General features: G+C 34.2%; 1 protein-coding gene across 1 annotated transcript in view; it reads left to right on the top strand.

Moving 5' to 3' along the window:
* The window catches only part of LOC129256046 (MAM and LDL-receptor class A domain-containing protein 1-like), a 92764-nt gene extending 81254 nt beyond the window's left edge, over positions 1-11510 (top strand). Inside the window, exons 61-68 of the mRNA XM_064096150.1 lie at positions 521-618; positions 979-1143; positions 1795-1930; positions 4169-4291; positions 5430-5523; positions 6763-6838; positions 8610-8666; positions 10002-11510. Of these exons, the coding sequence (XP_063952220.1) occupies positions 521-618; positions 979-1143; positions 1795-1930; positions 4169-4291; positions 5430-5523; positions 6763-6838; positions 8610-8666; positions 10002-10079 (827 nt within the window). The 3' untranslated portion in view covers positions 10080-11510. The remainder of the gene's footprint in view (positions 1-520; positions 619-978; positions 1144-1794; positions 1931-4168; positions 4292-5429; positions 5524-6762; positions 6839-8609; positions 8667-10001) is intronic.
* The last annotated feature ends 3404 nt before the right edge of the window (positions 11511-14914 follow it).

Genomic DNA, 14914 nt, shown 5'->3' with positions numbered 1-14914 from the left:
CTTCTTATTGGGTAACTATTTACTACACCTGGGTGAAAAGTGGCAAATCAAGATAATACCTTGCCAAATATTGTAAGTGCTGTGTTGGGATTTGAACACCAGACCTTGTGGTTCAAAATGTGTTCACTTATCCACTGAGTCATAGCATCTCTTTTATATATCTTACTCCTAGTACAGGAAATGTTTTAAGCCCAATGCAAAATAATTTGGTGTTATTTTTGTTATTAGAAATCCGTCTCTGTAGCACTTAATACCATTTGAACAACACAATACTAATTTAAAGACAAAATAATGAATAGAACATAACATTTTAATGAACAAGGTAAGCATATCTCACTCTCAATCCAAAAATTATAAACAGGGCCATTGGTATTGATACTAGATTTATTTGGATATCAATTAAGTTTAAAATATAAAATACTTTATTCTATTATGTTTTACTAACCCCTCTTCCCCCCCACACACTTCTCTATCTCTCTCTCTTTCTCTCATTAATCATTTGAACAATTTCATTTTAAAGGATACTACTTGTATATGGATCCACAAAACCGAGCCAGGACCGGTGATATAACACACCTTGGCAGTTATATTATCCAAGCGAGTGATACAAACTGCAAGGTAAGTATATTTTGACAGTTCTACAAATCCATAATTGTTCTTAAATACAAAAAGAATAACCCTCACCCCTATACATGTTTTCCAAATTTTAGTCACTTTATGAAAATTATTAAGAATTACAGTCATCTGATATAAATCTTTTCTGTTGAACAATCAGATGTTCGTGTCATGGTTGTTTAGTTGAGTTACATGATCTTTCGGTCAACATTCTATGTTACTAGAAAATGTTACTTTCAAACTTCTTTGGGGGAACCTCAATATATATATTTTTTGTCCTTCCTCCAAGGTACAAAAATCACCTTTAAGTTTTTTTTATATTGATGAAATAACTTTATACAAATATGAATCTCACCTTGGTAGATGCGGTTGTTTTACTACATGACTGGTATCAATGGAGGTACTTTAAATGTCTACACACGTACAGTGGTAGGAGGCCCTCTACTGTTGAGATGGACTGATTCAGTTGATCGAGGTCTAATGTGGATCAAGCAGACTATTACGTTGAACAGTGATGAAATGTTTCAGGTAAACATTGAATAAGCTTCTTTGTTTGACTCTAAGGATGCTTCAAATGTGGTCATTTTGAATATTTCATATATGCAGTTGAAAGATTTAAGGTTACTTATCTCTTTGTGCATTAAGTTTGCAAAAGTTGCACATTCTTAGAAATTCATGGGCAATCTTATCATCTGTGTTTTCCTTACACTTTTACTACTACTAATAATAATATACAGTTCTTGTATAGCGCATATCACATTATGAATAATGTCTCTATGCGCTTCCAAAGGACTTGGATATTATTACCCCAGCTGTAGCTTGGCAGCCGTAAATACTAAGATTACAGCGCACACGCATTTCAAGAAATAAATTCCTGCCAGGTACCCATTCACCTCACCTGGGTTACTAAAAGAAACACACACAAAATAGATATCACAAGTACGCTCGTGATACACAAGTACCATAACGGCAATTCCATAAATTCATCAATATTTTGGTATATCAAATCTGCCATAAGCAAACATTTGTCCTTAGCCACGTGGAGACAGTGACATGAAGCTAAGTAATTGATAGAATTATTGATATTTTATAATTGATTGCTTATGATCAACTTTATGATCAATCCTAAGTTGTGTGTTACAGGGGCCTGGTTTAATGTTCAATTGATTGTCTTTTCAGGTCATCTTGGAAGGGGTGAAAGGTCAAGGGTCATCAGGTATTTTGGCGATTGACGATACAACATTTACTCCTGAATGTCGGATGTCTGGGTCCAGCCTTCCGGTTCATACTACAAGGTCGCCTTCTACAAGCAGTGGTAATGATTTAGTTGTTCCTGTAGCCATTTTAATGCCTGTCTTCAAGTTTAAAGCTAATGTCCTGAAGTAGCAGCAAACAATGATTTCATAAGATAGTCTTTAGCTCGAAGATTGACAGTCACCATATGTGACCAGCCACCCCAAAAACCAGCAATAAGTCGCCCAAAATTAATTTACAGATTTTTTACTGATTTTGAAATAGCGCATCCTCAGCTTTGAAATGATATATAACTTGTCAAAATTGATCAACAAAAAACCACATAAGTACTTGATTTAACAAAGAAGAAACGCAGCGAGAGCTCAATTAAGAAATTATTTGTATTATAATGCACATATTACATAACTGTAAATATTGGTGTTTTTTTTTATTTTAAAAAATTCAATTGCTATAAACACATAATTACAATATCAGGGGGGGGGGGCTACATTATACAATCTCTGCTTTTCAGTTGGCCCTTCCTCCCTTTCAATTATTTATATTTCACTTTGATAATTGTCTATAGTAATGTTATAGTGTTATTAATTTTTGTATATACTTCAAATGTGACTTTATGTTGCTATGTCAATTGTATAATAATTGCAATATGAAATCGAAATTGAAAGTGGGCAAAAAAAGAAATAAGAAGAAAATAGTGTTTGAAGTTCTGGTTCACTCAAGCATGAGATGTGCAATCTCAAAACTTCCGAGCAGTCCGCATCAAAGAATCTCCTATATCTTGTGTTTTATTGAACTTCACAACTTGGATGTTTGACTGCATAAAAATGATGCACGTAAGGGCACGCTTACCCTCCCCCCCCCCCCCCACCACCCATGTTACTGAGTTGCCCCTAATGCTATATTTGATCTAAATTCTAGATAATTCCAGAACTCGCACTTTCCTGCACTCTGACGTCAGAGTGCAGGATAGTGCATTGGGTATGACGTCAGACTGCAGGATAGTTCATTTTGGATGTAATAATGTAATAGTGCAATTCGCTGAATATCACATGATCCGATTTGGACCAATCAGATTACAGAACATTCTTGGGAGTTGTAAAATATGAAGAAGAAGCATTACTCTCTCAGATGAGTTAATTTTCAAATTGCTTTTGAAGACCCAATGTCTATTTTGGCTATTTACAGAGAACCGTCCCTGGTGACTTGTTGGTATTGGAGTGGCTGGTCACTTATGTTAGATCTAGATATGTTTCATTTACACAAACCTAACTCTCTGAAATAATGGAATGTAATGACCACACCGAAGATTACCAACACAGATAAAAGCACATGTGGGACAGTGCAATTATTATTAATTAGAAAAAGACTGGACATCTGGCTGGCATTCCATGCTCATTTTGTAAATTTCTCAGCAATTAAACATTTTCTACCGTAATCATTGTATACATTTTGGTAGTCATTTTATTGGATTCTGTTTGAAATCATCTTAAGATCATTACCACAATTGACATTAATGTTTAACGGTTTCTCTATTATAGTGACAATCATCACTGTAGCGCTTTCAAAGTTTTATCTCTCCAATCTGGTTGGCATGTACATGTACAGTATGACAGAAAAAAATAGTGCATATTCAGTTGTACTGACCACACACATGCCTTGATCCTATGTTGTGCAACACACAAAAGATGTTTCATTGATTAATTATTGTTGATTGTTGTTCATTGTGGGTCTTTTTTCACCCAAATGATCTCGTAGGAATATATTTGTTTTCATAGGAGATTCTTCTTTTTCATTTGGTATTTTATGCCTGATGTAGCCATCGTAATCTGAAGAAAAGTGGCCCATATTTACCAAATTATAAACCATCATTTAGCAGGAAAAAAAAATCTTATAGTAAATCTTAATTGTTTAATGGTTGACCTTTGAAAATAATCCACTCACCCAAGGTTTCATAATGTATCAATAAAACAGTGTTTAAAAGCAAAGTTCATCTTAAATAATCTCAATTTAAATAAATGCAGTAGAATCAAATTTTATCAATTTTTCAGGTGGATTAGAAAGTTACAGCTATTAGCCATTTTGGGTATTAAAGCATGGGATTGGTATTGTGCAAATGAGTGAGTCAGTGACGTCACTCACTATTCTTTTGTTATATTGTGGTGAAGAATCCTCCTTCTGGCAATAGTTTGAAATAATGATAATTTGCATTCTTAAAATTTGTTCAAAAGGAGGCAAAGGATCGAATATTTATATATTCATGAAGTTAAATTGCATATATTTTTATACCTTCTTCCTTTAGTGCCTACTACCACTAAAAAATCTGCCAGTACTCCGTCTTCATCCTCATCGTCTTCCCAAACAACGTTCACTACTGAAGGTGGGGTGCTAACACGACAGCCACCTACCCACAGCCCACGCACTGGTAACTATATGCCTTAATTAGATTTCATCTTCAAATTCATTACTAATTTAGTTTCAAGCTAAAATTCACAAATTAATGATAATCTTTGCTATTTTTGTGTTCCTTATTAGGCAACAAAGTTTGGTGAAAAATCCCAATGAGAGCAGTAGGATTTAAAAGTGATAACAATATGATTGAAACACAGGGAGATACATTAGAAAACTTTAGAACCAATAGAATGTGTAGGAAATTGTTAATTTTGAAACCACTTTCTTTCAAGCAAAAAAGATAACATCACAGGCAATGTGCATGTCAACTTTCATCGCCATTATGCTGTGTTGTTAGAAACTGCCATTTTTATACACCCGTCCTAGACGGGATGTACATGTATTATGGTATCACGCTCGGTGTCCGTCCGTCTGTCCGTCCGTTAACTTTTCCTTGTAAATGCTATAACTTCATTTTGACTTAACCTAGGCTCATATAATTTGGTTTATATGATACTAGCATGGATCCCAGGAAGCCTGTGAATTTTGAGGTCAAAAGGTCAAAGGTCAAGATCACAGTGACATGTTTTCATCTTACCCTTCTGAAGTCCTTGTTAATGCGATAACTTTAGTTGAACTTAACCTAGGCTCACATAATTTGGTGTGTATGATACTAGTATGAATCCCAGGAAGCCTATTGGTTTTGAGGTCCAAAGGTCAAGGTCACACTGACATAATTTCATCTTATCCTTTTGCAGTCCTTGTAAATGTGATAACTTCAGTTTAACTTAACCTAGGCTCATATAATTTGGTGTGTATGATACTAGCATGGATTCCAGGAAGCCTATTGATTTCGAGGTCAAAAGGTCAAAGGTCAAGGTCACACTGACATGTTTTTATCTTACCCTTCCGCAGTCCTTGTAAACGTGATAACTTTAGTTGAACTTAACCTAGGCTCATTATAATTTGGTGTACTAGCATACATGTAGATCCCAGCAATTCTATTGATTTTGAGGTCAGGAGGTCAAAGGTGAAGTCGCCACCTTCCACTTTTCTTGTTTGGCCAATAACTCCATTTTCTGCGTTAAAGGTGGGCGTATTATATGCTCGCCTTAGCTACACTCTTGTTTAAAATCATGTTTATTTTATACATTCATCCTATCTCTATGAAGCTGGTCTTGTGGCGGGTCTTTCTGCTACTTTTGGCATCCTTATCTTGGGCATCCTGGTGATATCTTTCTTATTCTGGCTGAGGGGAAGAAGAAGGTAGGAGTGATTACATATTTTTGTGCACAGCAATTATTGACAATTATTTGTACATGATGATGATGTTGTTGATGATGATTAATGATGAGGATGATGATGGTGGTGGTGATGATGATGAAGTTGTTGTTATTGATGATGATGATAAAACATGGTCATGGTGATAATGGCAGTGATGCAGATATTGATTATCTTAAAAGTGCAGCTATTGTCAATAATGGGCAAAAGTTACTCTAAACCACATCTGCACCTCATGTACCTATGATAGGCTTTTAATGATAACAATGATAAGAAGTTTGATGGTGAGATTAATGAGTGATAATACTGATAGTAATCATAAAATTGATAATTATGATGATGATAATGATGTTGAAGATGATGATGCTGAGGATGATTACAACAATGATGAATGAATGAAGGTAGGAGTGTTTACATGTTTTTGTGCATAGCAATTATTGACAATTATTGGACCATGATGAAGATGATGATGAAGATGATGATGATGATGATGAGGAGGAGGAGGAGGAGGAGGATGATGATGATGATATCATGATATCATGATGCTGCTGCTGCTGATGGTGATGATATGATGATGATGATGATGGTGATGAAGTTGTTGTTGTGATCATGGTTATGGTGATAATGGCAGTGGTGCAGATATTGATTATCATAATAATGCGGCTTTAAATGGGTCAAATCTTCTCTGTACCTCATCTGTACGTCATGTACATATAATAGGCTTTTAGTTGTAACAATGATAAGAAATTTGATGATGAGATTAAGGAGTTATAATACTGATAGTACTTAAAAAATTGATAATAATGATGATGATGATAATGATAATGATGGTGAAGATGGTGATGATGATGATGATGATGATACTGATGATTACAACAATGATAATAATGTGAATGATATTAGCAATGCTAATATTGATAATGACAATGATAGTAATGAAAACAAAATAGTAAAAAAAAAATATATAATAAATGATAATGATGTCAAAGATAGTAATTGTGATAATGCTGATAATAATATTACATTGGTTATTAATGATGATGATGCAAAATAAATTAACATTAGTAATGATAGTGGGGATAGACTTGATAGGATATTACTTTATCCAACAAACCAAACAATGATACATTTGACAATTATATGTTCTGATGATGATACTGATGGTAATATTGATGACAATAATAGTGATTAAAACGACAATCATCTGTCCTTCCTATGTTACAGTGGTAAAGGAGATCTAAGAGTTCTTAGGAATAACATGGAAACACCAGGATATGACAAAGACTTTGGGAATGTTGATGTAAGTATACACATCTTACCTCTTTATTTTCTTTCTTCAATTGATTCTTCATAGTATTCGTAAAATCCAAATCTCCATCCCGCAATGCTGATTCGGATCAAAGAAACGTTTACCTTTATTCGATTTTATCACAATTTGATGTAAACTAAATTAGTGGCAGTATCCTTAATTTTTTTTCACAAAAAACAATCGAAAGCTCCTTTATCATCAATTCTCTGAAAATGAAATATTTGGAATTTAAGTTAGAAAAATAGTGCGAGTGTGTAAGATAATTAGCTTTCTCATTTTCTTACCTACAACTTTATATTTGTCACTGTTTCGCAAAAACTGGGGAATATTGAAAGCCATACTTCAACTTCTTATATTTGAAGGATTTTGATGATATGTTGGTATATTTTTACTTGCTTGAACTAATTTGTAATCAGAGCGAACTATGTTTTTTCTTAATATGAATTGATATGAAACACCCCTCCCTCCTTCAGTTCCCTTAACATGATAGTGAAACTTTGTAAAATAAAGAAAAGGCAATCATACTATGATTTTGATCAGTCAGTAAATTGAAATCAACTCATAATTTTTAGCAATCTCACAAAATCTTTCTGTGTAAATCTCGCCACTAATGCTAATTGTAAATCACAACTATTACGGTATTGCAGCAAACATTGAAAATTGTTTATTTTGCTCTTATCATGTAGTTTTACATGTAATATTAGTTTTAGGATGGGGACCTGATCATCCCCCCCCCCCCCCATGAACTTTATCATGGGGAAGTATGTACAACTGTGAAATTTATGTTCCCAGTGATTGTGTCTTGTAGGCTATCATATTGTAGGTTCATAGATTTATCAAGTAAGTAAACAGTCAGTTCTTAATTATTTATTGGCAATCAGCAATCAACTCTAGCTCTTACTAAACTCCTATGTCATTTGGCAAGACATTATTCCATGTATGCCACTTTCCACCCGGGTAATGTAAACATTCTTTGAATGCTCAATAAATTATTATACAGCCAAGCTAAAGTATAGGCTTTAAACATTTGCATTAACCCCTTTTATGTGGGCTACAGCTAGACAGTATGTGTTCTAGCATAATCAGCTTCTTCTTTTTTTAAAGGACAAGTCCACCCCAACAAAAAGTTGATTTGAATAAAAAAATAAAAATCCAACAAGCATAACACTGAAAATTTCATCAAAATCGGATGTAAAATAAGAAAGTTATGACATTGTAAAGTTTTGCTTAATTTCACAAAACAGATATATGCACATCCTTTTGGGTATGAAAATGAGCCAATGAGGGGACTGATGACGTCATCTACTCACTATTTCTTTTGTATTTTATTATATAAAATAGGGAATATCCTTTTTTTTTTCTCCTCATTGTCAAGTGAAACAACGATTAATTCCTCCCTGAACATGTGGAATGAGCATTGTTTAATACTATATGATTCAGTCAAGTTGGTCCTTATTGTCAAATCTATAAAATATGAAATATTGTATAATTCAAACAATAAAAAACAAAAGAAATAGTGAGTGAGGGACATCATCGACTGTCTCATTTGAGCTGTGCATATCACTGTTTTGTAAAAAATAAGCAAAACTTTAAAATGCTATAACTTTCTTATTTTACATCCGATTTTGCTGAAATTTTCAGCATTTTGCTAGTTTGATTTTTCTCTTTTTATTCAAATCAACATTTTTCTGGGATGGACTTGACCTTTAATGGATGAAGTACCATGTTCATCTAAATGTTTTGTGGTTTTATGTCCCCACAGTTTGCTCTACAGGAAATAGACACAAGTATGTTCGGAGAATCCCCTACTGAATCTAGGGTAAGATATTCTTTTAACAGATTTATTTTTTTGAAAATTGATAAATCTATTAAAATGTCTTCCCTGCAATACAGATGCCACTTGAATGACATTTGCACCCGTCAACTTCAAACTTGTTCAAAGTATTTATACCATTGTGACAATAATCTGAGTTTGCATGGGGGACAAAGGTTACAAAGATCATATGCATGTTGGTCTTGTGAATAACCATTTCTGAGAACAACTTGAGACTTGGTTCATGTATGCATATAGGAAGGATGCTGATCTGATTGGTACAGGGTCATGAGGTCAAAGGTCACAGATGTATATTAAAATATCTCATTCTAAAGTACTGAAGAACTATTCGAGCAATCAACTTCAAAGTTGATTCATACATGCGTATGGAACTGACAATAACCTGATTAGATTTGTTGGGATCACAAGGTAAAAGGTTAAAGGTCACAGTGGTCGTAATAAAAATGAAATATCTAATGATAATATAATTTGAAGTTCTGAAGTCTCTATCTATGCCATGAAAGTTACATATAATGGTTATCAAGAATTTGCAAAAGGATGAATGTAATATCTTGTCACTAGACCAATGTCAGAGGTCATTTGGGGTCAATAAAGTAATATAATACAAAGCCTGACTCCAAGGTTATGATTTTGAAACTTCAATATAATTTTGAAATACTTAAACTTAAACTTGAATATAATGATTATGTTATAATAATCAGATATCAACATTACAAATCAATTTTGATAAAAATAAACTCCCTACTACTACACCTGCATTGCACCCACTCTTGATCAATGAAGAAATCATGTACCTTTTTATGAGGCTTCCATCATTAAGCCTAATCGCTCACGATGGTGGTCTCCTGCATTATTTTAAATTGTATTTTTGTCTATTGAGTAATACATTTGTTTAATCATTATTTGCTTATGCTTCAACAATATTATTTTGTTATATACTACATTTGTACATATTACTTTGTAAACTTATATCTGATGCATTGAATACAGAAATAAATACAATCAATCAATCAAACTTTGATAAAAATCGACATTTTGTTATTCTTAATATCAATAGTATTCAGTCAATTGAAACTTGTGTGAAATGGCTATTGAACATCATATATTATGTGCAATGAATAACCTATTTCCAAGTCAAGGTCAAAGTTCATTTGGGGTCAATGAACTATCAGATGCATCACTCTTGAAATCATCAACATTATCAAAATTATCATCACTGTGGTCACCACCATCATCATCATTATTTTCCTTATTTCATCAGGATTTTAAACAAAAGATGACAAATTGATAAATAATTTCATGTCTCTTTTGTCTTGACAGCCACCGAACAGAGGTATTGATAACCCAGTCTATTCTGCACCTGCACAATTGCCTGTTGAGGGACAAACAGAGGCCTGATTGCTCACATCAATTTCATGACACAATTTGACATAAAAAGAACAAATATATTGAGTAAAACCTCTAAAATTTCCAAGTTTATACTCATGAATGTTTAGACGAATTCACCCTTAAACCATAATTCACACTCAAGATTTTGGCATAAGAGTCACCATTGGCCCACCCTAGTTCACTGTTATGTGAGTACATTCCCCCACCTCACACCCTCCCAGATATTTTAAGAGCATTTGCTTCATCCTAGTATTAATGCTCAATTGAACAGCACCCCTGAAGTAATAATATAACATAACCATTCACTCAATTCAGTCTTGCAGTTTTCATCATTTTATTTCTGTCATGTTTTATGGGCATTTCCTTACACATGTGTAGTGTACATGTTGAAATCCCAATTTTAAGTATAGCATGACTTTCCAATTGGTTCTTTTCATTTTATTTAGGTCTTACTTTCTTTTATACTTAAATGTATTTTTTTGTCTCATGTAATGTTATGAGTTTCATTAGAGTGGGGAGGAATATGTACTCGGTTGAAGGCTCAACACCTTTTTTTCTTTATAGAGTCATTTTACCTTCTTATATTTTTTACTATATAGTGTGATAAAATACTATGAAAAAAAAACCTAACACATTTGTATTCACATGTATATTTAATCAACAAATAAAACCAATATCACAGGTTGCAGCAAGATTTAGTTTTTACTTTTCATGAATAGATTTTTAATGTAATTTTCAAGATATCAGTGACTTTCATTGCATTTTAAATAATCTAGTAATATTTGGGGGCATTTGGGGAAATTATATACTGGCCTACAGTATGTGTATTTGCAAATACATGAAATCGATATTTAACACTTATATTATTATCACAAAATCCATAATAATTGTCTTTTAACATTTCAATAGATATGCCTACAGATGCATTAAAAATGCTTAATTCGGATTTTGTGATTTTTTTTATTTTGACCTTCTTTGATAGGTTTGTCATGTATAGGCAATCTAAAAATCATGCATTTTGGGCTGAGATAGTGATTTGAATTATTATTCTTTGTCATCAAAATACTGTATGGAGAAATATACACAATTCAACAAATAATTTGCTTTTTAGATTAATATCATGAAGCTAAAACCAAACTGATTGCAGTTTATTTATGCTTGTACCTATATTTTTTTTTCTTGAAATGACAAAAATTTGAAGATCTTTTTAGTTATGGTGTATAGTTTCTTGTATATCATTATAAAAAAAGAAGAAAAATGTTAATGGTATTTAATGTAACAAATAACATATAATGTATGTCTTGGGAATGATTCTTGCATTTATGGAATGCCTTGTTATATCAAGTGTGTAACCAAAGAGAATGTTTTGTGTTAGTAAATGACTTCATGTATTTGATGGAAATAAAGACTGATTATGACATTATTGTTTTGTATATTTCATATTCAGTTATGTTTTCTTTTTTAAAGATACATCTTTCTTGTATCAGGAATGAGATTATTGTCAGAATTTTATACCCTTCTCCCTTCTCGCTCCATACAGTATATATGTATAAACAGTATATATCAATAATATATTGGGAAAGCAGAGCCCCCCCCCCTCCCCCTACTCCAATATCGACAGCATTTTGATTACCTTTTTTATTTATTTTATTAATTTATTTATTAATATACCCTCTCTTGTTTAGTACTTTCCATATATTAATGCATTTACACAATTTATGACATGTAATCACGGTACATGATTTGAGAAAGTGAAACAGTTTCCACCTCCCTTTTGTACCAAAATTATGGCCACATTTAAATACATGTAATTCAAATCCATCCAAAAAAGAACAAAGAAAGTTACATCAGAGGTCAAGTCCACCCCAGAAAAACGTTAGTTTTAGTAAATAAAAAAATATCAAACAAGCATAACGCTGAAAATTTCATCAAAATCGGATATAAAATTAGAAAGTTATGGCATTTTAAAGTTTTGCTTATTTTTCACAAAATAGTTTTATTCACAACTCAGTGATATGCAAATTAGAGAGTTGATGATGTCCCTCACTCGATATTTCTTTTGTTTTTTATTGTTTGAATTATACAATATTTCATTTTTTACAGATTCGACAATAAGGACCCTGTAGATTGAGGCATAAAATGTTAAAAAATGGTAATTCTACATGTTCAGTTCGATAAAAATATATGTAATATATTCACATTCCCTCTCCTTTTTCTTTTCCTGTATAGGCCTACTTGTCCCATATAAATGAAAAATAAACCTCTTTAATTAAGCAGACCCTTTTTTATTATCCTTGTCGGCCACATGGTTCACCATTGCCTATACAAGACTACCCAGTCATAAACCATACCACTGCTGTAGATTTGTGCAGTGAACCTATGATTGGTCAGGGAAGGTGAACTCCTGGGGTGAGCTTTGTAAAGCTACTTATTAAACTGAAAAGTTACTCTCCAATTATCCCCCTCTCCTTTTTCCCCTCGTCTTATCTAAAGCCCGGCTCACACTATGCGATCAGAATTTCAAAGAAATTGTGAAAACATTTGATGTGGACATTCCAACTAATAAAATCTTACGGATCAGAGCTCAGAATAGTGGTAGGACTACCGAAATTCAGTCCAGTTCGAGCCTCCCCGAATGAATAAAAACAAGTTCAATTCCAAATTGTAATGACGTAATCATCTGCTGCGACTTAAAGCCGATTTCAACTTTGCTCCGACCACAGGGTTTGCCGCAAAGTAAAAATATGATTTCAGTATTCCTAACATGCCAAACTTTATATAAAAAAGATTTACTTCTTACATTTAGACATCTAATGCAAAATGTGTTTTCTTGAAAAAATTGCGTCGCATCGGATCGCATAGTGTGAGCCGGGTGTAATAGAAGGGGGCTCTATCCCCCCCGCCTGTCTATATGCCTATATTCCCATTACACCCCCTTCCCACCCGAAAAAGGTGTGGGAAACAAAGGATAAAGGAGCGGAAGCAAAATTTTGTATAAAGAGAGAAACGAACATCTCATTTAGGTTTTTATTCTTTTGACATGTTTGACAAAAAAGAAAGAAAAAAACAATAAAGCTATTCCCTTTTCTCCCTTCGGTTTTTCTTTTTCTCCTGTTTCCCCTTCTTTTTTTTCCTTTTTTTTTTTTGGGGGGGGGGCGACCGCCCCCCATGGCTACCCCCCCCCCCCCCACCTGTCTATGCCTATATTCCCTCCAAGGGCCTCCATGAACAAAGAAAGCCAAAACTTTTTCGCTAGTAAACTTTAGACCAATCAGTAAACATCATCGAGCAAGTTAGTCTGACGACCGATATTGCGCAACATGTTTATTCGTAATTCTGCCTCACACACAGTCGACGTGGATGGTGTGTTGCGGGTGAACTTGACGATCAGATTCCATGCCAATTTACCGTTGTGACGGTTGACGGTGGAATAATCGAGACATTATTGTTAATTAGATGTGGAAGTTTTGAAACTGAAAATGAATTTGTTATGATAAAATATCTTTGAAAAAAAATCATTTTCCAACGCGTATACACTACAGAGCGACTTCTCATCACCGACTCGCTGCCAGAACCGCGGCCGCTGGAGCAGGCATTGGATCTTCTGCATTTGTGGACCTCATGCTCACTTCGGTGCTCTGTATGGTAAGTCAAAATGCGCCTATAAGTGTATAACAGTACACTAACAGTAACAGATATTTTAAGAGCTAACTGGACCAGTACCCATATATAACAACCAGAATAACATTACACTGTCATTGAATGATTGGCCTAGCCTGTCTGCACTAGACAGCTGGAAGCCGTCTGTTTTGAGGAGTTTTTAAACATTTTTTTTGTTTGTCCTCATACACAGACGGCTCGCGATTGTGTAGACCAAAACTAAGCTTCAGTCTCTGTATTTTGGTTGTTCCGCTGAACTGCGTTGGCTCACTCACATAGTAAAATGTCAGAAATTGTTGAATAAATCCCCAGAAACGACGGTTATTCCTGTCTAGCGATTGTGCAGCCGCTATTAGGGGGTTAACAATGCAAAATCCTCCGGACGGGGCTCATCGATTTTTGTCTTCATTTCATAAAAATATATAATAAGAACTGGACCAAAATAAAGATTATTCCGTTTTGGCCTGAAATGCACCAAAGAGGGAAAAAATAAACTTAAAAGGACCAAAACTGTGATTTACTTCGGCTGTCACGCAACTCCCACTTCCTTGGTTTGTCCGAACTTAATACATAAACATATGGCCATTGAGTCCCTGTACAGATCGAGTTAAGACCGGTCTCTGTATTTGGTGAGTGGATCCTAGCCAACAGAGTTCAGCAGAGCAACCAATTTACAGTAGAGGCGCACGGCCAATATTGGAGACTGTCTCCAATGTGGGAGATTATCTTCAATATCAGAGACTTTTGTAAAGAATTTGGGTATCCAATTTTAGAGACAGTCTCCAGTTTTGGAGATCAATTTCCTTTGTTTACATTTGCTGCAAAAGGATTACCTTGGCGGCAAATAGAAATGTGATAAGCAGATTCCTCATGAAAAATTACCCCTTTTCACCGTCTACTTTAAAATTTCACCGTCTACTTTTGTATTGATAAGGATTTTTGTTGTCAATCACACACAAAACAAATGGGCTTCTGACCTCAGTGAGACAAAATTTGGGTGGAAAAAAATCATGTTTTTGTTGGTGTTGTTTCTTTTGTCCTTTTGCAAAGCAAGTCTCCAATGTGGGAGATTGTCTCCCCTATTGGAGAGAGTCTCCCATATTGGCCGTGCGCCTCTACTGATTTAACAGAGACCGAATTAGCTTTTGGTCTATGTCTGCACCTGCAACCATTGTCATGCCATG

Source organism: Lytechinus pictus, chromosome 3, assembly GCF_037042905.1.
Source record: "Lytechinus pictus isolate F3 Inbred chromosome 3, Lp3.0, whole genome shotgun sequence".
In the NCBI taxonomy this organism is placed as follows: Eukaryota; Metazoa; Echinodermata; class Echinoidea; order Temnopleuroida; family Toxopneustidae; genus Lytechinus; species Lytechinus pictus.
This window is presented reverse-complemented; position numbering and strand designations above follow the sequence as displayed.